Consider the following 27,646-nt stretch of genomic DNA (forward strand, 5'->3'; position numbering starts at 1 on the left):
CTATTGAAAACTGTAATTCTTTTTTCTTTTTTTTGCTTATTTGAATTTGCAGACTTTTATGTAATTGTTATTACTTGAGTAATAAAAAAGAGCAGTTGATAATGAGAAAAATGAGAAAAAGTCACTGGTGTTAAGCAATTTGATTATGTTGTAAATCATGTCTTTTTCTACACGTTTCTTATTATCATTTGCTATTGTTCTCATGACACAGGAAAGGCGAGGAAACACTGCTTTATACTAATTTTTAGCACTGCTCTTTTTATCCTGATTCCAACCTTTGTATATGTGACCAATAAATTAAGCTGCACACGTTAAAAAAAAAAAAAAACTCAGACTTTACTTCACACCATATATGAAATTTAACTCAAATAGGTGACAGATCTGAGGTTGAGAGACCAAACTAAATACCTAGAGAAAAACCTTTACGATCTTGAGCTTGACAAAGATCTCTTAGGTAGAACACGTTGATAAATTGTATTTCATCAAAATTTAAAATCTCAGCTTTTTAAAAGACACTGTAAAAATGAAAAGGTATGCCACAACTGGGGGAAAATATTTGCAAAACATATATCAGAGAAAAGACAAATATCCAGAATATATAAAAAATTCTTATAGCTCCATAACAAGAAGTCAAACAACCCAATTTTCAAAATGGACAAAAAGTATGAACATACATTTTACCAAAGAAGATAAATAAATGGCAAATACTGAAATAAAAAGATATTCAGTATCGTTAGTCATCAGGGAAATGCAAATAAAAACCATAAGATATCCCTACAATTCCAGAATAGCTAAAATTAAAAAGAAAACAATACCAAGCGTTGGTGGGGATGTGAAGTAACTGGAACTCGCATACACTGCTGGTGGGTTGTAAATGGTAGTATCACTTTAGTAAACAGTATGGAAGTTTCTTATAAAGTTAAACACGTAGCTGCAAATAACCCAGCAATCCCATTCTTCAGCACTTACACAAGAGAATGGAAAACATATGCCCAAACAAAGACTTGTATGCAAATATTCATAACAGCTTTAAAAAACTGGACTCAAATGTCCACTAACTAGTGAACACATAAACAAATTATATCTTATCCATACAATGAAATACCATTCAAGATTAAAAAGAAGCAAACTACTGACACGAGCAAAAATTTAGATGAATCTCAAAATTAGTATGCTAATACAATGAGACCACATACCACATGATTTCATTTATATGAAATTTGAAATGAGGCAAAACTATATTGACAGAAAACGGATCAGTGGTTACCTGGAGCTAGACAATCATGAGAGATTGACTGCACAGGGTCATGAGTAAGCTTTCTGGAGTAATAGAAATGTTCTATATCTTAACTGAGGTAGCACTGACACAACTATATCGATTTGTTAAAGCTTATCAAGTTGCACTCTGATGTTTTTATACACACACACATATGTGCTGGTGACAAGTAAATCTGCCTTTCTCAGCCTCCCTCACTTAGTATATGACATCTCCATTCTTCTCGTTGATCAACCAAACATCTTAGAGCTATCCTTGACTCCTTTTCCTCACATTTTACATGATCTCTCAGTGATTCCTGTTGTCACCACTTTCAAAACAACTCTAGAATCCAACAACTCCTCACCACCTTCCCTGCTAACACATTATTCCAAGACAATATCATTATTCATGTGAATGACTGATCACTGGAAGTGCACAATACAGGAGAAAAGATTTTTATTAAGTAAATTGTTAAGTGATTTGTGAAATAGACTGGCAAGGATACCTTGGGATCACTATAAATAAAGCACCAACTGTTTTATTACTCCCCGCTATGGTGCCAAGGGGGAATTTAAGCCAAGCAAGACCCAGCTTGCATGAATGTTTCCCTTACTTTACCCACACTGTAAAATTACATAACCAAGCCAATCTCCTTTCCCTGCTCTCTCAAGCCATTTTCAGACCTGCTTGGGAGCCTGCCCTGCACACGTCAGAAAGCCTCATTTTGTGAATAATAAGTCTTTCATACTCTCTTGGTATTTGTGTTTCATACTCTCTTGGCACCATCGGCCTCAACATCCAAAGCAAATATTGGGGATTCCCTTCTGCGGGATGACCACAATATATCAGAATACAATAATAGCCTTTATGGGAAAAGCAGCAAAAAGATTACTAAAGGTAAAGATCACTACATATGAATTTTAAAAGATCAATATTCCAAGAGAGTAATAAAGCTTCAAAATATATAAAGCAAAAATTGAAAAAATTATAAGGAAAAATTTACAAAATCAACATCATCATGGAAAACTTAATGTACCCTTTCCAGCAATTGACAGAACAGTCAAAATATCAGTAAAGATCTAAAAGACTTGAACAACACAAGTAATTAACTAAACTTAATAAACAAATGTATTAGGTCATTTTGGAAAAAAGGTCTGGCACTTTCTTAAAAAATTAAAGATATATCTTCCTCCTGACCCAACCAACATCCTTAAGTATTTAGACAAGAGAAATAAAAACATGTCTACTAGTTGACTTGTACAAAGAGAAATAAAAACATGTCTACTAGTTGACTTGTACAAGAATGTTCACTGAAATTTTATTCATAACAGTCCAAAATTGGAAACAGCCCAGGTGTTCATCAATGAGAAAATGAACAAAGAAACTGCAATGTATTCATACACTGAAAAAGCACTCAACAAAAAGGAACAAATTACTAATAAACACAACATGTATTAATTTCAAAAGCATCATGGTGAGTGAAAGAAGCCTTATTTTTAAAAGGGTGCATGATGTGTTATTCCCTTTACATGAAATTCCAGAACAGGCAAAACTATTTGATGACGAAAAAAGTCAGGAAGCAGGACAGGTATCAACTGGGAAGGATCAGGAGAGAACTTTCTCAAGTAATGGTCAGTGTCCTATATCTTGATATGAATTTGGGTTACAGATGTATGTTTTGTCAAAACTCATTGAACTGTACACAAAATTTATGCATTTCACTGTATGTAACTTTACATTAAAAACATGAGTACAGAACTCTAGTTAACAACAGGCATGCTATTATGTTTAGAAGTCAAGTGTACTAATGTTTGCAACAGTCTTTAAAAGGCACCAAAAAAATAGACAGATGGTTAGAGAAATGGATACATACACTGGTAAGTGAAAAAGCAAAAGATTAATTGTAGAAGGTAAGTAGTATGTCTATGAGAATTCACTGCACAATTCTTTCAACTTTTATGTATTTTTGAAATATTTCATAATAATTTTGAGGGAGGAAGCCTATAGGATATGTTCTGTGACCATAATACAATAACCTAGATATTAATAATAAAAAATAAATAACTAGAAAACCCCATGTTTGAACATTTTAAACTGTACTTCTAAATAACCCATTAGTGAAAGAAGAAATTAATATGGAATCTTAAACACATTTTGAGCTAAATAACAATTAAAATACTACATACCAAATCATGTAGGATACAACTATAGCCATGTTTACATTGTTTACGTTACAGCTTTAAATGTATATATTTTTAAAAATTCAATGAAGAAAACCTGAAAGATAATGAATTAAGCATCAATATAAAAAGGAAAAAAGCATAACAAATCAAAATATATTAAAATGAGGTCATAATAAAAATAAGAATTAATAAAATAGACAAATGAATATGTTAAGAAAATCCATAACCCCAAAAGTTGGTACTTTGAAAAGTATTAAGATTTACAATCTTGTGGAGAATCTGATCAAGACAAAAAGTAAGACCCAGGCAGCCAATATTAGGAATATAAAAGGGGAGAGGGCTATAAAATATTTTAAACTTCACTAAAAGCATATTATGAAGAACTTTAGATCAATACATTGGAAAATTTAGATAAAACGAACAAATTCTGAAAATAAAATCAAGTTACCAAATCTGACAAGAGAGAAAAAACTTGAGTAGTCTTAGAACTATCAGATAAACTGAATCTGTAATTTTAAAATCCTGCCACAAAGAGAACTCCAGATGACTTACACCAAGCATTTCTAGGAAAAGCAGTAACAATTGAAAGTCTTCCAGACAGTGGGAAGAATTATACTGGCTAGCAAAACAGAAACTGTTTCTCAAAAAGTTATCTGTAGAAGAGATTATGGATTTACTCCAAAACCCCTAGAGGTTTGCATTGTGATTCTCCAAAAAAAAGTTAATAATTTTTAATATCAGCAAGTATCCAATTAGTGTTCAGATTTCTAATTATCTTATAAGCTTCTTTTTTTTTTTTTGGAAGTTTGTTGGAATCAGGATCTAAATGAGATCCACACATTGAAGTTGCCTGATGTGTCTATTGAATCTCTTTTAACCTATACATTCTCATCCTTATTTTTTTTATTGCCAGTAGTTTGCTCTTCAACATTTTTTGTCAATTCCTAGGATGAAGGCATAGAAGTTGTACTTATTAAACAACCACTGACCTAATAAAAGGAGGAGTTAATTAAATCTTTAGATACCAGAATTATGAATCAAAAGTAATGATGAGCTGAAACTATTTTAACAATATATGTCAAGCCCTTCACTGAGATTACAACATTAAATTGACAAGTACAGGATAAAGTATACCTTACTCCCCAGCAGTTATATAAAGAACAAAAACCAATGAACTAAGTAAGAAGTTTTGTTGTCTGTAAGCTAACTATAAGTCAAAATAATATTAGTATAAAATATAAATTTAAGTTGCAATAAAAATGTTAATAAAAGATGCCCAGAACAAGGGAAAGCAATGGTTTCACATTAGGTAACACATCCTGCTCTGTTAGGCTCTGATAAGTTTGAATAGATCATCACAGTACAGTCTGTCCTGTGATAGGAGTGTGATAAAGATGACTACAGGTCAACTAAGATAATGTGTATCTTATATTTACATAACCCTGATTTTGCCATTTACTAGCTGTGTCATCACTGGCCAGTTGTGTGAGACATCTGTGCCTCAGTTCCCTTATCTGTAAAATGGGGTAAAAAGAGCACAAATTTGCATGTTCACGCTGAGGACTAAATGAGTTAATACTTGTGAAATGCTTACACCACCACCTAGCACAGAGTAAGGCCTGTTGTTTTTATTATTAGAAAATATTCTTTAAATCATTAACATCTGTGTTAAGGTAAATCATTAACATCTTGTTAAAAAAGATGTGAGTGGAAAGCTTGTTATGTGAAGACTGAAGGAACTAAGACGCTTATCTAAAGAATGGAAGATAAGCTGAAAATAGATATCTCAAAATATTTTAGGGCCAATATATGGAAGAGTGATTAAATTGCACATGTACAGTTCTATATAGTCATGAAAAACCAAGTGCAAATTACAAGAAATGCATATTTCTTCTAAACATAAATAAAATTTTTAAATATGTAAACTAATCGGATGGCTGCCTTTTAAGGGACTGATACTTCCATCAATGAAAGAATGTTAAGCACAGACAGAAAACCAGAATTTTCTGAATCCTGAATACACATCTACTAAAATTTTTCAATATAACCAATGCATATTTTCAAATATATGTATAATATTTACATAGCTTATAAAGTTTTAAAAGCAAATGGTTTAATTCCACTTACCAAAACTAAAGTATTTTTATTGTGGTATTTTTGGAAACATTTAGTAAATATAAAAATGTATACCATATTAACAGTGGCCTCTGTCACACAAACCCAGCAATTTATTGAAATATTTTACTTATTACTTTGCAACTGTTTCACTTTACCTAATTAGTTCTGAAAGTTCTTCACAAATGAAACTACACAACAAATGCCAAACCTAATTTAAGCACAGTTATAGTTTGTGTTCTGATTCCTATGATTATTTTTAAAGGGGAGATTTCATGTATTAAAAATTCCTAATTCCCACCACCTAACATTGTGTTCTGTATATCTATATTTCCAGATAACCAGTGGGTTGAAAGCAATGTCCAATTTACACTTGAAATTCACCACAGAATTTTGAAAAAACATGTGATGTTAAGAACTGAAGAGAAGAGAAAGCCATATAGTATCACTACACTTACCAGAGAAAAAAATTACCTTCCTAAAAATACAATATCTAATGGTTTTTAAATCAAAAGAAAAAAGTTAACATAAAATGACATTAATAATGGCTTCCCAACTATACCTCCCAAATCCTAAAGGCATGAAAAATAGTACAGTGAAACATTAATATTATACTAACATTGAGATTCACATTGAGATTCTTAGAAAGTTTATGAGGTATTGCTAACCTAAAGTGAAACAAATTTCCCTCAGGACTAACCCACAAGAGTTTTATGGTCCAAGATAGTAAAACCATGCACATAAATTCCCCTCTGAGATTTATAGATTCCCTAAAAATCCTATAATTCTAAGTATAGCAAAAAAGACAAACTGACATTTCCTTTACTGCCAGCTTAAGTTCACAAGAATTCTTATTGAAATATATATCCTATATAACCAAATATGAGAAAACATACATCTCTTTCCTCTATTTTAGCACTTTTAGATATAATTTCAAAGATACAAACAGGTTGCAAGAATAGTCAAAGGATTCCCATATACCCATTATTCTGATTCACTAATTGTTAACATTCTGTCCCGTTTATCATTAGTTTATTTCCCTCTCTCCATCTCTCTTTCTTTCACACGTATACATGCACGTGTGAACACACCACGCACACACACACAATAGAAATGATCATTCCTATTACCCCTAAATATTTTGGTGTATATCTTAAGAACAAGGACTTTGTTTTTACAAAACAATATTAGTTATCCACGTCAAGAAGTTTAACATTTACACACTGTTTAATACACATATATATTTCATTTTGTGAATTGAAATGTGTCCAGTGTAGAATCCAGTCTTGTATCACTTACCACATTCAGCTGTCAGGTTTCTCTAGCCTTCTTTAATCTGGAACAATTTTTCAGCCTTTCTTCCTCTCTCATGACATTGACATTCTTGAAGAATATAGCTCTCCCCCTTATTAAATAAAATGTTCCTCATTTGAAGTTTATATGATATGCTTCATGATTAGATTCAGGTATACATTCCCAGTCAGAATACTGTAAGCCAGAGGTCAGTAACCTATGCTTCTTGGGCCAGATCTAGTCAGCCACTCATTTTCGTAAACAAAGACGTACTGGCACACTGGCACGTTCATTCATTTACATATCATCCATGGCTTGCTTTCAAACTTCAATGGAAGAATTGAGTAAATCAGAGACTGTATGATCTACAAAGCCTAAAATATTTACTGTGTAAGTCTTTACAGAAAAAGTTTACAGAACTCTGCTCTAAGTGATGTTTCCTTTAGCAGGTACCATATCCGGAGGCACACAATGTCCAGTTTCCCGTGGTTTGTAATGTTAATTTTGATCACCTGGACAAGGTTCTAACGGATTTTTACACTACATAGTTACTATTTTTCCCCTGAACCCTATAAACAATCCATGGGAAAGACACTTAAATATCATGCACATCTCATCAAAAATTCATTCCCAACCCCATAGATTTAGCATCCATTGTTGATTCTTTTCTAAATCAATTTTTACTATAATTGTTGCAAAATGATGATTTTTCAACTCCAGCAATGCCAGTCAGCATTCTGTGTAGGAAAGAGGTTTCTTCTCCTCTATTTGTGCCTATCAGTCTGTGTAAGCTCATGGATTCCTATTTTTTCAGTGGTTTGTAGTTTATTACTTTCCTATTCTGATGCTTAAATTATCCCAGACTGTACAATGGAACCCCCTTCAAGCTGACCCTTATGTTCTTTTGACATAACCCAGAATTTTCTTGAGCACTTCCATATTTAACATAACAAGATGTACCAGGCTCATCTTTATTTTTCCCTACCACAGCCCTAAAATCAGCCATTTCTCCAAGGAGCCCTGTTTCTTTTCACAGGAATTTTATTAAAAACTATATCTGGGAATATGTGGAATCAACAGGTTCACTACTACTGCAGTATCTTCGCTCCTAGACCCTTTCTGAAGAATCAACAAGTATCTGTAACCATCTACCTTCTAATCATAAGCTCATGCTGATACCTCCAATTCCAATCCATCCAGGCAGGACTCTCCCTGGCCTTCTCCATTTCGTACTTTTATCTCCTGTCTTCCACATTGGGAACTCTAGTTCCCAACAGTATCAACACATTACTCATTCTTTCAGTCTAACCATACATCTAAAGTAATTTCAGAATTGTTTCACCAAAACCTTCAAAATACAAACCTAAAAGACTTGTTGGCAGTTCTTCCCCACAACCACACATACACTAAAGGCAAACACCATGTTAAAAACTCACTTGGATTAGTTCTTTTCTCCCCCTTTCAGCATGACTATTATCCATTTGAAACACAGTTGGGTTCATTAGTTTCAGTTTGCATTACTCTAGAGCTTTCTTTTCTTCCTTTCCTTGTTGACTTAATTTTTATATATAGATAATATATGTTTCTAAAGGCAATACGCTTCTGAAAGTCCAAACTATTTTTAAAAAATACAAACTCAGGGAAACATATTTTCATTTTTCATTTCCTATCCTTTCCACACCATTCTCCACTGCCCCTTGTAAGTAATCAACATCACTGCTGTCTGGTTCATCCTTCTGATGTTTTTTGCTCATATAAGCAGGTATAAGTATATTTTCTAATTTCCCTTACTTCGATAATGTACAGAAAGTAGTACATTATATATACTATATACTTGATCACAACATATCCTGTAAATCACTCCATTTAATTTCACAGTTCATCATTAATTTCTACAAATGCATGACCACTAATGTGGGTGTACCAGAGTTTATCCACCACTCTCTTACATTTAGCATTGAAGTAGTTTCCAAATAATGTTACAATAAATAACCTTGTGCATACAAAAAAAAAAACGTATTTTTGTGTTTCTGGAGATGTGTCTGCAGGATAAATTCCTTGGAATGGAACTGATATGTATTTCTGTTAGATACTTAAACAGCTTTAAAACATAGCCCGAATTCTCTTAAGCTCTTACCACTGATAAGTGGGATCTATGAACCCTCCCTTTGAATCAAAGGGTTTGTGACTGCTTCAATCAAGAGAGTACAGACGTGTGCTGTGTGATTTCTAAGGCTAGGTCATAAAAGCTATGCAGCTTCTGCCTGGTTTTTGTGGAATGCTTGTTCTTCTGATGTTCCTTCTTAGGACACACTTTTAAAACTCAGCTGGCGCGCTGAGAAGTCCAAACTGCATGCAGATCGTGTAAGTTACCTAAAAACTGTCCCAGTTGAGATTAGCCTTCAGCCATCACAATTGAGACACAATATATATGAGTGAAAAGCCTGCAGATGATTCCAGCCCCCCGCCACATTCAAGTCACCCCACCTGTTCAGGTCTACCCAGATGAGGTCCCAGATATCACAGAGCAGAGAGAAGCCACCTGTTCTATACTCTGCCTATCATAGACTTCCTTATCTAGTTGACTGTGTTTCTGGACTTTTATTCTATACTATTGTCCTTTTGTACATGCATGCCACATTATCACACTGTCACACTGTTCTAATTATGGAGACTTTGCAGTATGCTTTAAAGCTAGTAGGACAAGTCCCCTCATAGCTCTTCCTTTGTAATCTTTTCCTAGCTATTCTTACATGTTTATATGTAATTTTTTCTGTGCTAAATGTATGAGGTTTAAGTGGCAATGTTATACTTGCTTTCTAAAAGAAATTTGTGAGTTTTCCTTCCCTTTTTATTCTCTAAAACAGTTTTAGAGAATTGGGACTATCTTGTTACTAACTTTGCTAAAATTATCCTGTAATATCACCTAAGCTTGGTGCTTTCTTTATTTTTTCCTATGGAAATTACTCTATATAAACTTTCTATCTCTACTGGGTTCAATTTTGGGAAACTGTTATTTTCTAAGAAATCATCCATTTCTTCAAAATTTTCAAATTTATTTGCATAGATATACAAAGCAGTCTCGTATTTTTTTTTAATTTCCTATCAATATTATTTCCTTGTTGTCATTTCTTATTTTGTATATTTGTGGTTTCTCCCTTGTTTCTTGATTAAATGAGCTAGTGGCTTATCTATTTTGTCTATTATTTTTTTAAAAAGTTGTAAGCTATAAATTGATCTATTGTTTTTTCTGTTCTTACATCATTAATTTCAGTTTTTATTTTTATTATTTCCTTTCTGGCACTTTTTTTGTTTGTTTAGTTTGTTGTTCTTTTTCTTGCTTTTTGAGTTGGGGATGTGGTTCATTTAGTTTCATCATATTAATTTAGTTGTTTAATGCTAAAAATATTCCTCTGATAACTGCTTTAAAAGTATCTCATAGATTCTTATAGGTGTTTTTACTGTTACTATTTTTCGGCAATTTTGTAATTTAAGCTAGTATTTACTTCCCTTTTCACCCAACAGAAAGGCTTTATTTAATATTCAGGTATTTAATTTTAATATTTCTGCCTTCTGGAAACTACTGATGTTTTCTTTTTACCCTAACATATGATCAACTTACTTTTTGTGAGTTTTCTGTGTGCACTTGAGAAGATAACATTGTTTACAATCAGGCTGTATTGTTTGATATATATATATTCTTTTGTCCTGTCAAGTACTGAGAGCAATGCTTGACCTATTTTCTACTGACAGTGATGCTATCTACTTCTCTTTGCATCAGCTATAATTTCAGTTTTATATAGGTGGTTGCTGGGCTATTTGGTGCATTGATATTCTTCTATTACATATTATATCTTTATGGTGAATTGTGGGGTTTTTTTATATTATAAGGTGTTCTTATCTCATATAATGTCTTGGTGGCCTGAATTCTACTTTCTCTGGCATAAGGATCACAACACCTGCTTTCTCATTGTATCCATCTTCCTAGTAAATCTTCCTTCATCCCTTCATTTTAGCCTTTCTGAATCACTGTGTTTCAGATGTGTCTTCTATTTGCAACATAGAGTTGGATTTTGCTTTATGCACCAATTTGAAAATGTTTTCTTTAAACAGGAAACTTAATCTCATTCATGTTTATTGACAATATATATGTTGGATCTCAACTCTGTCATATTATTTTATAATTACTGTGTGAATTACTATGTTTTTCTGAGGTTTTTTTTTTTCTATTTGATGTTTTCTTTTTTCTTTTTGGTACTTAAGAAAGTTTATATTTTTGTTCTAGTGGTTTCCTTGATGTTTATACCTTTCATAGTGCCCTTAATTCTCTTCTTTCCTACTTAATTTTTAACATCTGTATGTCAGTTTTAATCCTAGGTATACCAGGATCAATAGTAATCAACATTCACTATCTTGGTTCAACTGTTCCTTTTATTTGTTTTATGTTATCAAGTCATGTTATAAATAATTTATAGAAGACTAAGACGATAGTGAAAAACTACGTTTTACAAATTTCAGTAAGAATTTAAACATAGCAAACCTCTTTGTGTCAAATAAATGTTGGGGTATAAATATACTAAAAGATAAAAATATATTGTTCACTCATTGATTCTTGAGCTTAAAAAAATTATTTAGGATATCATCTTATGAAGAGTCATAATCTGAGATTTAATGTAAATGATCAATTCCACTATCATCATTATAGGAATAAATGAAAAATTTTTAATTCTCAATTGTGTTCAATAAAAGCTAAAAACGGGCTACTATGATGATGCCTCCAGTCTTCTCTTATGCCTTCTTTAAACTTGATAAAATAATTTGGGCACTGCAATAAGAAAACTGAAAGATGACAATATAGACAATATATTTCACTGTGGCATCATCCTTCTAAACAGCTTATTTTCTTAGTAATTTAATATTTTAGCATAGTTGGGAACAACTGATGTGCAATGAATTCCTAGAATGATAAAATAACAAAATGTTTCAAAATATAGGAAAAATAAGAGCACGAAGATCCCACCATGTATCTTAGATTTGTAAAAGGGTCCAACAGATCCATCTTGGTAATTACACATAGAATATTTTATTCCGTATTTTTTAAATAAGTAAATGTTCTCTTTGTTCTTTGGAAGACCTCTAAGAAAGAATGAAATTTATGAAACAACAGTCTTCATAGATAGTTAGGCCTGCTCAAAAAAGAAACTAAAAAACTAAAACTGGGTCCAACAGACCCTTAGGTATACCAAAAATTAAATGGTATCCTTTGATTCCTACCTATTATCTATGCAACAATCCATGCGCTTTTTCTGCTTTCCTCTTTCTCTCTTCCTTCTCTTCCCATTTTTAGTTGCATTATTTCTACTTGGACAGAACATAAAACATTTGCATACCAGTTATCTACTGACATCCCCACCACCCTTGTTTCAGTCTTAGCTCTGAAATTCAATACATGAAATGTTCTCGATCAGTCTTTTACCTGAAGTGTTCCCATTCACCTCTTCATTAGATGGAGCTTATTCTCTAGGAGAGATGTTGGTAAATTGCAGCCCACAGGCCAAATCCAGCTCACCAAGTGTTTCTGTAAATCGAGTTTTATTGCAGCAAGGCCCACTCATTCATTCATGCATTTTTTACAGCTGCTTGTGGACAGCTTCAATGACAGATTTGAGTGGTGACAACACACACTGTATGGCCTACAAAGTCTAAATTATATTTACTATCTAGATCTTTACAAAAAAAGTCTGCACATTTCTACTGTAAAAGAAATAGGGCACATATGTACAGAATTATCTGAGTTTTGCCACGTTCAAACTGTTTTTTCTATAGCCTTGACACATGAAGGACTGTTCGCCAAGAAATAAAAACCCTTAGCCTATATTTTCTTTCCTTGAGTTTCTTGAAAAATTTGCTCCATAGTTGCCATGAGTTGTAGGTTGCTTTTGAGAAATCTGATATAATCTCTTGCCCTTGTAAGATATTTCATCTTTCTGCCTGAAGAGCCTAGGAATTTTTTTTCTTTATCTTTTAAAATATAGTATTTTTATCAAGATGTCTCAAAATTGCTGCTGTGGGTGAATTTTACCAGGTATCCAACTCAGAAGCTCATAAACAGGAGAATGGATAGGCAAATTATCGTAGAGTCAGACAATGAAATACAGTAATGCAAAAAAGTTAACTGTAGGAATACATAACAACATGAATTAATCTTGGTTATATAGTGATGAAGGAAATAAATGAAAGCCTCAGAAAACTGCATAAAATATTATTTCCTCCTCATAAAATTCAAAAACAAGTAAACAAAACAATATGCCATATAAGCATACATGTATAGGTGATAAAGCTATCGTTAAAAAAAAAATACATAATAAGAAATTCTGAATTTCAGACTAATGGAGAGGCAGAAAACATTTTTTTTAAATAAAATTTTTTATGAACATGAATTACTATAAAAAGAAAACTTCAAGGAACACAACAAATGGTTATCTTTTTAAGATAAATATTCTCTCATCAGATATACTTTTGGGGGTGACTTTGCTAGTAAGACATGATTAGTTCTATGTTGATGACATAATAACCAAATAAAGCTGAGTTAGAGTAAACATAATTATTAAAAAAAACTTAAGAATAATCAACAAATGGTTTTTCTTTAATAATTAGAAAGCAATACATAGACAAATAAGAGTGCTGCTTACTTTAAAAAGTTAGAATAGCTAATGCTCTTGAAAAATGTTAAGCAAATATATCAATCTTAAACAATATAAAATGCTACAGATGACCACATTAAAATTTAAAAATTCAAGAACAGTAGTAGTAGAAATGAACTAAAGGACCTAGCTCCATGCTACTCCAAAAATTTGTATTTCTTCTGACATTTTTCTCCATTAACAAACTGTGCAGGACTTCCCTGGCAGTCCAATGGTTAAGACTCCGTGCTTCCACTGTAGGGGGCATGGGTTTGTTCCCTGGTCAGCGAACTAAGATCCCACACGCCACACGGGGAGGCCAAAAATAAATAAATTAATTAAATAAAGGTTAGACCTAATTTATTAAAAAAAAAAACAAAAACAAGTGTGAAGTCCTCTCACAAAACACCTCTTTCTCCCAACCTCCAGGATCCTAATACCTAAGTATGCATGAAGGACCATTTAGGTTAAAAGTTATATTTGAATCTCTGAGAACTAATAGTAGGTGCAATCAGACATGCTCAAAATGAGTAACTGTAAAGAGTCTAATAAAAAGACTGTTTACAAAAGTATGGCTAGGGTAATATCCTGGGACTATCAGAGCAGAAAGCCTTTACTATCCTGCGGCATGAAATAAGCAAGAGGAGGGACTGTTTTCTAGAGCTCTAGAGAGTAGCTGTATGGGGAAGAACACCAGAAAGTTAAGCCTTCAGTAGGACAACCCAATTAACCCAAGAAGATCCAGCAGGGAGGGAGTTGGAGGAATAAAATACCTTAACCTCACTCATCCCCCACCTTCTGATCTACTGATGGTGCCTCCTACCAGCTGATCCCAACTGAAAGCTGGAGGGCATGGGAGCAGAATGGAATGGTGAAGGGTAGATCTGGAGAGACAAATGAAGACTATCAAAGACAGTACCATATGAATCACATCACCACTAGAAAAAGAATAATATGCACAGTACACAATTTAAATAATTTGGCTAATATACTTTTAAAACATTCAGGAAATATATAGATTCACTTTTAAAGAATACTGCTGAAAACCCTATTCATTCACCAACAAATATTTATCAAGCACTTAATACATGGCACTTTACTAGAAGTAGACATACAAAGAGGTATACAGCAGGATTCCTCTCTAAACTTAACTTCTTGGGAAAAAAATGCAAGTACAAAAACAATACCTATAAAAAGCAGTATATGTGTCATATTCATTTATAAACAAAGAGATACAGGAATTTAGAGGATAATTAAACCACTTCCAGAAAATGAAAAAGGCAGAAAGTATAGCTGTGGAACATCGAGAGTCTTTCATCATTACACAATTATAAAGGCCACCTCCACTTTGTTACTTAAACAAGTTTATAGAGCCTTTACTGCAAGCTTATCTCCTCATTATACATTCCCCTGATAATTTTCCTTATCATTTCCAATAATTTTTTCCATGAAGCTTACAGGTTACTGTCACTCCCGACCACTTAATAACCATACACTTTTAGAAGTTGTACTCTAGGGTGCCTGATAAAAAATTTCTCTGCCAGATTTATTTACGTGTGCTCCACAGAAGCTATTTTCTCTAGTATTCTGTTGTTATACATCTACACACATTTTCATATAAATCAAGCCACACTCAAGGAAACAAATCTTCAGCTAAAGAATGGATTGACTTTGGAGAGACAGCCCACAGGACTCAAATACTATGTGTTGATTTAATGCCTGGGTAATTAAGTTTCATCACCACTGTGGTAAATGCTTTATTAACAGACACTTTAATGGCTGCCTTCTCAAGCCTGCATTACTTCTCATCTCCCCTAAGACTGTTACCTGCATTTTCCAAGTGAGATTCACTTGAATCCTTGTTTCATGGTCTGCTTCTGTGAAACCCCAGGTTTAAAAACATCCTATATTTCCTGCCACTAACTTCTTTGCTCCCCTTCACAAGCAAATTTCCTTGAAAGAACTGACTTTGCCCATTGTGCCAGATTCCACTCCTCTAACTCCCTCTTAAATCCAGTCAGGCTTTTAACCCCAACACTACACAAAAACTGTTCTTGTTGGGACTTCCCTGGTGGTGCAGTGGTTAAGAATCCGCCTGCCAATGCAGTGGACACAGGTTCGATCCCTGGTCTGGGAAGAGCCCACATGCCACGGAGCAACTAAGCCCGTGCACCACAACTACTGAGCCTGCGCTCTAGAGCCTGTGGCTCCAGGCCACAACTACTGAGCCTGTGTGCCACAACTACTGAAGCCCGCGCACCTAGAGCCCATGCTCCCCAACAAGAGAAGCCACCGCGATGAGAAGCCCGCGCACCGCAACGAAGAGTAGCCCCCGCTCGCCGCAACTAGAGAAAGCCCGCGTGCGGCAATAAAGACCCAACGCAGCCAAAGATATAAAATAAAATAAATAAATTCATAAAAAAAACAAAAACTGTCCTTGTCAAGATCACCAAAGATCTACACAGTACTAAACTTAACGGTCAATCGTTAGTAATTATTTTACTCGACCCATCAGCAGAGCAGCACTTGGCACAGTTGATTACTCTTCTGTTTAATAATCTTTCATCACTTAGCTTCTAGTTCACTGTACTCTTCCTTGCTTATTTCCTTCTTCCCCCCTACCTCTTATCATTGGGCTCAATCCTTTTCTCCTTTCTATCTACACCCATTTCCTTAGTGATCTGATCCAATCTCATGGCTTTAAATGCCATCCATATCCCAAGAAGTCCCAAATTTACATCTCCAGCCCAGATCTCTCTCTAGAGCTCCAGATCCATACAGCCAACTGCCTACTTGACATTTTTACTTTAATGTCTAATGGATATCTCACGTATAACATGTCCAAACTGAACTCCTGACCTTTGAATCACCTTCATCTCAAACCTGCTTCAGAGCCTTCTACACGTCAGTTGATGGCAACTTCACTGTTCCAGCGGCTCATGCCAAAAACCCTGGAATCATCCTTGACTCCTCATTTTTTCTCAGACGCTACCTCCAAACCCTCAGCAAATACTATTTACTCTACTTTAAAAACATATAAAACAAATTGACTGATTCTCATCATCTCCAATACTACCACCCTGGTCTAAGCCACCATCATTGCCCAGATTACTGTAACAACTTCCTAACTGGCCTCCTTGCTTCTGTTCGTTCCTCCCTAGAGTTTATTTTCAACACAGCAACCAAAACGATTCATTTAAAAATTATGTCATTGCTCTACTCAAAATCTTGCAGTGTCTCTCCATTTCACCCAAAGTAAAATACAAACACTCGGCAGAAATCTGATGATCTTGCTCCTTGTTACTTCTCTAACTTCATTTGTTAATGTTTATTCTTTCTCTATGGAGAGAACAACATTAACAAAACATTTCCAGACTCCTTACTGTTCCTTGAACATGCCTGCATATTCTTGCCTTTACACTAGCTGTTCCTACTTTCTGGGAACTCTTCTCCCAGATACCCACATAGCAAACTCCTTCACTTCATTCAACTCTGATCAAAATTCATCGTCTCATTGAGGCTTACTCTGGCCTCCCTATTTCGTGACTACCTCCCACCCTCACAGTATTCTTAATCCCGTTCCCTTGCTCTATTTTACTAAAAATTACTATCTTCTAACACATCATATATAAGCGTACCTATTATGTTTATTATTTATTGTCTGTATCACCCTGCTAGATATAAGTTCTGCAAAGATAAGGAAAAATACCTGATGCATCATTTGCTGAGAAGCGTTACTGCATATCTCTGGAACCAAGTGGAACCAAAACTGTGCTCCTATCAGCTACAAAGTCAACGCAATATTTGGAGGTACTCCTTGGCTCAACAGATACTCCCAAATTCATAAAGAGCAATGACAGTGCCTAAGACTTTTAACTACAGTTTCAAGAGCTAAAAAATATTCTGCAGTATTTTAGATTTTTTTTCAAATGTTAATGTACAGTGTTCAAATTAAATGATTAAAGATAAGTTAACCAGATGGTTCCTTTGTTTTAAATCATATTATTATCAAAATCTCAGGGAAGAGTCATAGTACCAAGCACAGAGCCAGATATACTTCAGAATTATCTGCAACATTATTAGAAGTTGAGTAAGTGGTCACTTGGAGTATGTTAATTGGAAGTTTTTGTCTCTTTTTAAAATTTCTACATAATGGTGAGATCAATATCCTTAGGGTATACTTCAGAGTAAATTTTTATCTAGTAAAATACTCTGTTTTCATGAATTACTATGCTATAACTTCAGCTTTCTTTCCAGTTACCCTCACTGCAATGCTGGTTAAAGTGATAGCCTCTTGTTTAATTAAAAAAAAAAACAAACTTTTTTTCTTAGTTTCCTAGAAGCTTTAAACACGTAAGGTTAATCAAAGTAAATCCAATCTACATTTGGGTAGTTGATGCCATTAAAATCAGTCAAGAAAAAGAGCCTAAACTCACATCACAGTGTAGTAATTCCCACTAAGAACAGAGGGAAAAAAATTTTAACTCTCTCCACAGAGATAAGCATTCACTTATAACTAAGATGATAAATTATCCCATTACTTATATTCAGAGCAGCCTTACTTAACATAGTATCGTTCCCTAAAGTAGCACTTGTCTATGGTATACACAACTTAATTATTCTGACAACATCTTTATATATACCTATTGTTTTATATTCTTTCATAAGTACTTTCCAAAGTGGAAGTACTTACAGATTATTTTTTTGACATCACATACTTTAACAATAAGCGACAAATTCAAAATGCTTTAGGAGTCAAGTAATATGTTAACTTTATATTATTAAGATATCATTTTAGAAAAATTGATGAGTTTTACTTTGTACTTAAATAATTTATAGCATTTTAAAACTACTCATAATTCACCTACTATTCTTATAAAACTCATATATCATGTATTCTTCCCATTTCCACCTTATATACATTCATAAAGGTATCTAACAAATAATACAATTAATAGGACAAAAATCAAACCAAAAATATCCTGTTGATAAATTTATTTAGAAATAGTATTTTGGTTATAGAATAAGGCAAAAAAAAAAAAAAAACCCTCTGTAGAAATACTTTAAAATTTACCAAAACTACACTTGACATTTTGTAATCAAATTATTCCAGATAAAACCGAAAAGCTACCAACCAATGAATTAACTGGTTAACAATCCATACCAACATTTACCATTCAGAGAAGATTAGAATAAATTTGTTGTGCCTTCCTAACCATCCGTGGAAAGTATAACCACCACCATGTCTCAGGACTGAATAAGACTATTCTTCAATAAAGGGAAATATTAAAAAAGTAAAATATATTCCGTGAACTGTAAACTATATCCAGTAGGGAGATGGGGTAGGGAAGGCATGTACCAATCAGGTGGCCTATAGATTTGTTTCAACGGCCAATACTGCAGGTAAACCCATGCAGGTATGTCATCAAAGAACTTCTATATAAAGTCGGGATCCCTAAAGGGTTATACCATCAATGAAAAAGTGAGGTTTTTAAAAATCTGCTCTGGGCTTCCCTGGTGCCGCAGTGGTTGAGAATCTGCCTGCCAATGCAGGGGACACGGGTTCGAGCCCTGGTCTGGGAAGATCCCACATGCCGCAGAGCAACTAGGCCCGTGAGCCACAATTACTGAGCCTGCGCGTCTGGAGCCTGTGCTCCGCAACAAGAGAGGCCGCGATAGTGAGAGGTCCGCGCACCGCGATGAAGAGTGGCCCCCACTTGCCACAACTAGAGAAAGCCCTTGCACAGAAACGAAGACCCAACACAGCCATAAATAAATAAATAAATAAAATTTAAAAAAAAAAAAATCTGTTCTGCAGAGGCAGACAGAAAACATCTATTTCAGCTCTGGCTCTACATAGAGGAAGAAAGGAGTTTGGGCATAGACTAAACATAATGTCACTTTGGGGCATAAATTCATCTTACATACAAACTCAAAAAAAAAACCACATGCCAAAAGTTTAACTTAATTTGGACCTGCGTTGCTAGGCCCCCAGAAGTCCACACTCTCTCTCTAGAGCAGGGGTAGGCAAACTAAGACCCAGGGCTAAATCTAGAACAAAGCCATGCCCATCTGTTTATGTTTATGGCTCCTTTCATGTTACAACAGCAGAGTTGATTAGTTTTGACAAAGACCATATGGTCCACAAAGCCTAAAATAGTTACTATCTGTCCCTTTATAGAAAAGATTGTGAGCCCTAGCATAAAGTACTTATAATAATGTCAAATGTGTTCAAAGTAAAACCCTATGAATTAAATTAGTAGAAGCAGTAGCCTGTAAATTGGAGGTTGATCAAAGAGTAAAAGTACTGGTTAACTGTCGACTTAAAGTATTCATTTTAAAACTTAAAAAGTCATCACCTATGGTTCAAGTACAAGCATGGTAATAGTTTAATCCTGAATCTTCCCGTTTTCCTCAGGGAAGACATATAAAATAAGGAAAACATGGGGAGGAAAAGTGAAAGAAAAAGAAAATTAAATTTCCAGAGAAATTAGGAATGAAAAAAACTCACCAACTCCAAATCAGGTGCGAACGTGCAAAAAGCCAGTGAAACTAAGAGAATCAGATAGAGAAAGCTGCAAGAATGCAGAAAGGAAGACAAGAAACAAGGAACATGGAAGAAGCCTAATGGCAGATCTCAAACATTACCTAGCTTGTTCCCACAAAAAATGGTCCTCACTCTCCCTAATCATGAGAAGAGCTATAATTAAAAACAAAAAAAGACAACAAAGTAACTTTAAAAAAACATAAAACGTACAAAAACCAGAGGGATCACAAAGCAAAATCCAACTTTCTCTTGTATACAAGAGATATATTTAAAACAAAGTGATTCTGAATGGTTAACAATAAAGGAATGGGCAAAAGGTACACGAGGAAAAGACTGACTTCCCCACCAAAAAAAAACCAAGAGCCATAATACTAATAATAGACAACGTTGAAATCAGATCAAAAAACACTGAACAAAGCACTTTATAATATTAAAAGATACAATTTGCAATAAAGATATAACAGTTACGAATATTCATAATAGCAACTTCCATAAAGCATAAATTCCAGAATACACAAGAAGAAATAGGCAAAAGTAAACTAACATTTTTAGACTTTTATTAACTTTCGGAGCATGATAGATCAAGTTAAAAAATATCATAAGTAAGGAAGAGAAGACCTAAACAGAATAATCAATAAAGTAGATTTTATATATATGTATCAAATGCTATACTTTGATATTATAGGATTTACCTCCTTTTCAAGTGTCTATAGAACATTTATGAAAATTGGGCCCCAAAGAAAATCTCAATAAATTACAAAAAGTAGAAATAATACCTACAACATTCCCTGAACACTATAATAAAACCAAAAATTAAAAACAAAATCAAAAAACAAAACAACATTTTTACATAGAAAATTTGTCACTCTTGCTTAAACAACTCTTGGGCCCATCTGAAAAATGAGAATGACTCACCCACATTTGCTTCACTGCTACCATGAGTTTGTTATGACAATAATGTATGTAAACAGGCTTATTTAATGCAGCATTTATTAACCATTACACTCTAAAATGTTCCTATCACCAGAATTCTCTTTAGAGTTCTTCCATTTTCTCAGTAAAATAAGAAGTAAGAGAGTAATGATGAAGAGTGAAGTGTTGGAAGTTTGAAGAGAGAAAGGAAAACATATGAAACAGTCATCTTGGAAAACTGTAAGACAGATTGGTGATTATGAACTTAAAACTCGGTAAATGAGAAGTACCGACAAGAGAGGGTAAGAGAGAGTGAAGCACTGACCAGAGGCTCAACGGACTAAAGGCTCTGGTAAGGCTGAAGAATTCCCAGAGTCTGGACACTCTTCAGTAGTAAGCTGGAAAGATCAGCAGCACTTGAAGAGTAAGATACTTGAAATGGAAATTATGGGATTCGTAGCAGGTACACAAGGTCAAGAGTACCACAATGCAAGAGAAAGACCCAAACAGGATGGAAAACAAGATCTTTGTAAGAGAGATCAAAAAATTGAGAGGACAGAAGTATTTAAATGGATCCTAAAATATCCATAAAAATATCTGGCTAATATATGTAGGACAGAGACAGTGAGCCAGAAGCTATATTCTTCCAGGAATTAAGCACAGTGATCAAAGGAGCGACAGAGGAATGTAAGACGGAGAAGTAGTAGGTGGCATAGTCTGATGATTTAAGATTCAAAGTTGAGTGATTTAAAGGAGGAAGGAGTAAAAATAGAGTGGAAATGACAGTAAGAAGTAAGGAGGATACATATCCCAATTCCAGCCCAGCTGTACTGGGGATATGAAAAAGAAAAGATCACTTAAAAAGACTGAAGGGGAAACAGTGGAGAATTTAGAAGGGAGTCTTCCTCTGACACACAAGCACTCTCTTGTTGTTGCTAATGGTGATCTGCAAATGAGTTTTCTCATTAAGACTACACAAGGACTCTATATAGTTATATATAGTTGTCTATACACAAAAGGGCCAAAATCTTGAGTTCATAATCCTGGCCAGAACCAGAAATGGAGTATGTTCCTGAATCTAAATAGCAAAAATAGCATATATACATTTGTAGGCAAATTAAAAAAAAAAAAAAACTTACAACTGTTTGAAAATGTCATAAAGAATTCAAAGAAATAAAGTACCAGAAAAATTAATTCGAGTATTTAAGAGTCATATGTAGGTTGCCCCAGTCACCTTCACACACCAGATATAATCCTTTATAGAAGCCAAAAGACTGTCTTTGGGAAGCTTACTTTAGAAGAGTAATGCATACACAGAGATATTGCAATAAGATTAGAAACAGAACCTTGAAAAATGAAAAATCCTGAAATCATGGAACTCATAGTAAAGAAACTGGGGTAGTTTTAGCTTTTGGTTCACAAGTAAAATCCAAAGAAATAGCACCATCTATTGGAATTTCAGATATTTAAAATACATATTCTCAATTGTTAGAAAATGTGCCTAGTATGTAACATTTCGACACATTTGGCTAAGAAGATAACTTACATATTAAAGGACAATATCTAACACAAAATAAAAAAGTTTATAGTAAAAAGTATTAATTCTTGGTTTATAATTCTAATTTCAAATAACTAACCATTTTGACTAAATTCACATGAAGATTTTATTATAGATAAAATATGCTCAACCAATAAAGAAGACTACATAGTTACATGTTCAAAGTAACTCACAGATATGGTATTCCTGTATGCTGCTTGTATAACCATATATTGCAGAATATCCAAATATTATGATCATGACAACATCTCTACTATCCAACTCCATAATATGTGCTGAATGTCCCTCCACAGCATACTGCTGACCATGTCCAAGCACAGTAGGAGTTTTTGTACTCCACGACTGACTATGTATGTTAAAAACCCATAATTCATCTGTGACATTGCCATCACTTGTTTCAATTCTGCCTCCATACATAAAGATGTTTTCCTGTAAATTAAAAAAACATTTGTTAATAAAAAAAATTTGTATCTTAGCAAGATATATTAATTAAAAATAAAGACAAAATTTAAACATTAAACTTTAGTATTTGCTCACAACATGCATAAGACATAGTTCTTATTTGTAAGAAGTCAAATGGGAACACATGAGTAATGATAATTAATTCTTTTACTTACAAGAAGGGGGAAAATCCACACTTACAAAAAGTTACTTTAAGGTATTTTATTTAAAAGTTATGTAGTCAATTAACCATGTTTTTAATTATCCTAGTTGTTGAGTCCCTAGTTGTTAAATTTGAATTTTACCATCTATTTGTATTGCTTTGTGCTAGTCTCAGTCATTCACTGTTTTCATCATTGTTCACTGGAAAGGTAGATCACATTTGTGTATATTATGTGGAGTACATTTTTATTACCACTTCTCATGGCTATGAGCAAATACCTTATAGCACTTATAAATGATACAATTTCAATACGATTGAAATGAATGATATATAAATCATTACTATTTCAACAACCTAGAAAGAGAAAAGAATTTCTTCAACCTAATAAAGAGCATCTAAGAAAAACAGAAAGCTGATATTACATACACTTAATGGTAAAAGACTGAATGTTTCACCAAGGTCAGTAATAAGATAAAGATGCCTGCTTTTGCCACTTACATACAACATTGTACTCAAGGGTTTAGCCAGAGCAAATATGCAAAAACTGAATAAAGGTATGCGGATTGGAAAAGAAGAGTAAAATATTTCTATTTGTACATGATATGAACTTGTATACAGAGAATACTAAGCAATAAAAAAACAATTAGAGGGGGCGGAGTCAAGATGGTGGACTAGGAGAATGCAGAATTCATGTCTCTGCACAACTAGGGCACCTACCAGGCACCGGTGGGGGACCATGGACACCTAAGGGGATGGGAGGACCCCCCAGCAACCTGGTAGGACGTGGGGCATTGGGGGAGTGAAGGGGGAGAAGTGGAGGTGGGACGGGAATGGCACCCCTGAAGGGCAGCTGGCGGGGGGGGGAAGGGAACTCAGGCCGGAAGGGGGAAATTGAGGAACCACTGGGAGGGCAGAGGATCAAAAGGGAGCATGGCCAGGTTTCCCCTGCCCACTTGGACCCCCAGGAACCTGTTGAGATCCCAGGCCTGATCCTCTGCCCACCGAGGCCCCCTCCAGCCACGCAGGTCCTGAGGGAGTGGGAGGGAGGGAAGGGGGAGCAAAAGTAAAGGCTGGACCTCCAGAACCGGCACACCTGAGGGGCGGCTGGGGGAGGGGAGGAGTTCCTACACCCAGTGGGGCCCACCCATAGTTAGAGATCCAATGGGTCGGGGGAGACCCTGAGGGAGATGCTGCAGGAGGGACGTGAAGGAACGGAAGGGAAGGGGGCCAGCGCTTTCCCTGTCCACTTAGGCACTGGGAAGACTGTTGGGCTCCCAGGCCTAATCCTCTGCCCTCGGAGCCTCCCTCCTGCCGTGCAGAGCCCAAACCCTGCCCCTGCACTCCCACCCAGGGCCCTACCTCTACACATGGAGACCCCCTCCAACAGGCTGGGCCTAAACCCCACCAACACACCCTCACCCAGGGCCCTACCTCCAAACTCCAGAACTCCACACTCCAGAGGCCCTCCTTTCCACTTGCTGTCTCTCCCCTCCTGCCAGGTCCTAATCAGAGGCCCTGCCCCACGCTTGAACATTGCCCCACACACACCCTGCCCCCAGGGCCTTTTCTGGCTGCATGGGTCCTGAGCCTAGGCCCTGCCCCATGCTCAAATGTCACACACCCCCACCCGCCTAGGTCCCGCCCCACCCTAAACCCCACCCCTGCCTAAGTTCCACCCCCAACTAAACTCCTCCCACATAGCCAAGGCTTTTTATTTTCTTTTTCTTTTTCCTCTTTTAGATTGGGGTTCTGTTTTACCTTGTTGATTCATTTATATTTTTATTTTTCCTAATAAATCTTTTATTTTTCTAATTTTATTTTATTCTTTACACTTTGTTATTGTTCTCTCCTTTTGGCTTGTTCCCCCCACCTTTTTTTTACTTTTTTCTGTTGTGGTTTTATTTTACCTTCTTGCAGTTGTTGCAATTATATTTTTACTTTTCCTAATATATTTTTTATCTTTCAAATCTTTTTGTTTTTTTATTCTTTGATATTGTACTGCTCCTTTTTTCTTTTTCTTTTTTTTTTTTTTTTTGCTTGGTTCCCAGGCCAGAGGTCAGGCCCAAGCTCCTGTGGTGGGAGCTCCAAGTCCAAACCGCTGGATTAACAGAGAACCTCACACCCCAGGGAAAATTAATCACAGTGAGGCCTCCCAGAGGTCCTCCTCTCAGCACCAAGGCCCGGCTCTATCCAACTGCCTGCAAACTCCAGTGCTGGACGCCTCAGGCCAAACAACCGGTAAGACAGGAATACAGCTCCAACCATCAAAAAAAAAGAAACAACAAGAAAATACATTACAGACGAAGAAGCAAGGTAAAAACCTACAAGACCAAATAAATGAAGATGAAATAGGCAACATACCAGAAAAAGAATTCAGAGTAGTGATAGTATAGATGATCCAAAATCTCAGAAACAGAATGGAGAAAATACAAGAAACATTTAACAAGGATCTAGAAGAACTAAATAGCAAACAGTGATGAACAACACAATAACTGAAATTAAAAATAATCTAGAAGGAATCAATAGCAGAATAACTGAGGCAGAAAAATGGACGAGTAAGCTGGAAGATAAAATGGTGGAAATAACTGCCAGGGAGCAGAAAAAAGAAAAAAGAATGAAAAGAATTGAGGACAGTCTCAGAGACCTCTGGGACAACATTAAACACACCAACATTCAAATTATAGGGGTCCCAGAGGAAGAAGAGAAAAAGAAAGGGTCTGAGAAAATATTTGAAGAGATTATAGTCGAAAACTTCCCTAACATGGGAAAGGAAATAGTCAATCAAGTCCAGGAAGCACAGAGAGTCCCATACAGGATAAACCCAAAGACAAACATGCCGAGACACATATTAATCAAACTATCAAAAATTAAATACAAAGAAAAAATATTGAAAGCAGCAAGGGAAAAGCAACAAATAACATACCAGGGAATCCCCATAAGGTTAACAGCTAATCTTTCAGCAGAAATTCTGAAAGCCAGAAGGGGGTGGCAGGACATATTTAAAGTGATGAAAGGGAAAAACCTACAACCAAGATTACTCTACCCAGCAAGGATCTCATTCAGATTTGATGAAGAAGTCAAAAGCTTTTCAGACAAGCAAAAGCTAAGAGAATTCAGCACCACCAAACCAGCTTTACAACAAATGCTAAAGAAACTTCTCTAGGCAGGAAACACAAGATAAGGGAAAGACCTACAAAAACAAACACAAAACAATTAAGAAAATGGTAATAGGAACATACATACTGATAACTACCTTAAATGTAAATGGATTAAATGCTCTAACCAAAAGACACAGACTAGCTGAATGGATACAAAAACAAGACCTGTATATATGTTGTCCACAAGAGACCCACTTCAGACCTAGTGACACATACAGACTGAAAGTGAGGGGATGGAAAAAGATATTCCATGCAAATGGAAATCAAAAGAAAGCTGGAGTAGCAATTCTCATATGAGACAAAATAGACTTTAAAATAAAGGCTATTACAAGAGACAAAGAAGGACACTACATAATGATCAAGGGATCAATCCAAGAAGAAGATATAACAATGGTATATATTTATGCACCCAACATAGGAGCACCTCAATACATAAGGCAAATGCTAACAGCCATAAAAGGGGAAATTGACAGTAACACAATCATAGTAGGGGACTTTAACACCCCACTTTCACCAATGGACAGATCATCCAAAATGAAATAAATAAGGAAACACAAGCTTTAAATGACAAATTAAACAAAATGGACTTAATTGATATTTATAGGACATTCCATCCAAAAACAACACAATACACTTTCTTCTCAAGTGCTCATGGAACATTCTCCAGGATAGACCATATCTTGGGTCACAGATCAAGCTTTGGTAAATTTAAGAAAATTGAAATTGTACCAAGTATCTTTTCTGACCACAACACTATGAGACTAGATATCAATTACAGGAAAAAACTGTAAAAAATACAAACACATGGAGGCTAAACAATACGCTACGAAATAACCAAGAGATCACTGAAGATATCAAAGAGGAAATCAAAAAATACTTAGAAACAAATGACAATGAAAACACGATGACCCAAAACCTATGGGATGCAGCAAAAGCAGTTCTAAGAGGGAAGTTTATAGCAATACAATCCTACTTCCAGAAACAAGAAAAACCTCAAATAAACAACCTAACCTTACACCTAAAGCAATTAGAGAAAGAAGAACCAAAAAAACTCCAAAGTTAGCAGAAGGAAAGAAATCATAAAGATCAGATCAGAAATAAATGAAAAAGAAATGAAGGAAACAATAGCAAAGATCAATAAAACTAAAAGCTGGCTCTTTGAGAAGATAAACAAAATTGATAAACCATTAGTCAGACTCATCAAGAAAAAAAGGGAGAAGACTCAAATCAACAGAATTAGAAATGAAAAAGGAGAAATAACAACTGACGCTGCAGAAATACAAAGGATCATGAGAGACTACTACAAGCAACTCTATGCCAATAAAATGGACAACC

General features: G+C 35.1%; 1 protein-coding gene across 1 annotated transcript in view; it reads right to left on the reverse strand.

The window, feature by feature from the left end:
• Positions 1 to 27,646, reverse strand: part of ATRNL1 (attractin like 1) — a 701,048-nt gene that overhangs the window by 616,046 nt on the left and 57,356 nt on the right. Inside the window, exon 8 of the mRNA XM_061191223.1 lies at positions 22,723 to 22,978. Within this exon, the coding sequence (XP_061047206.1) occupies positions 22,723 to 22,978 (256 nt within the window). The remainder of the gene's footprint in view (positions 1 to 22,722; positions 22,979 to 27,646) is intronic.

This window comes from Eubalaena glacialis, chromosome 1, assembly GCF_028564815.1.
Source record: "Eubalaena glacialis isolate mEubGla1 chromosome 1, mEubGla1.1.hap2.+ XY, whole genome shotgun sequence".
Taxonomy (NCBI): Eukaryota; Metazoa; Chordata; class Mammalia; order Artiodactyla; family Balaenidae; genus Eubalaena; species Eubalaena glacialis.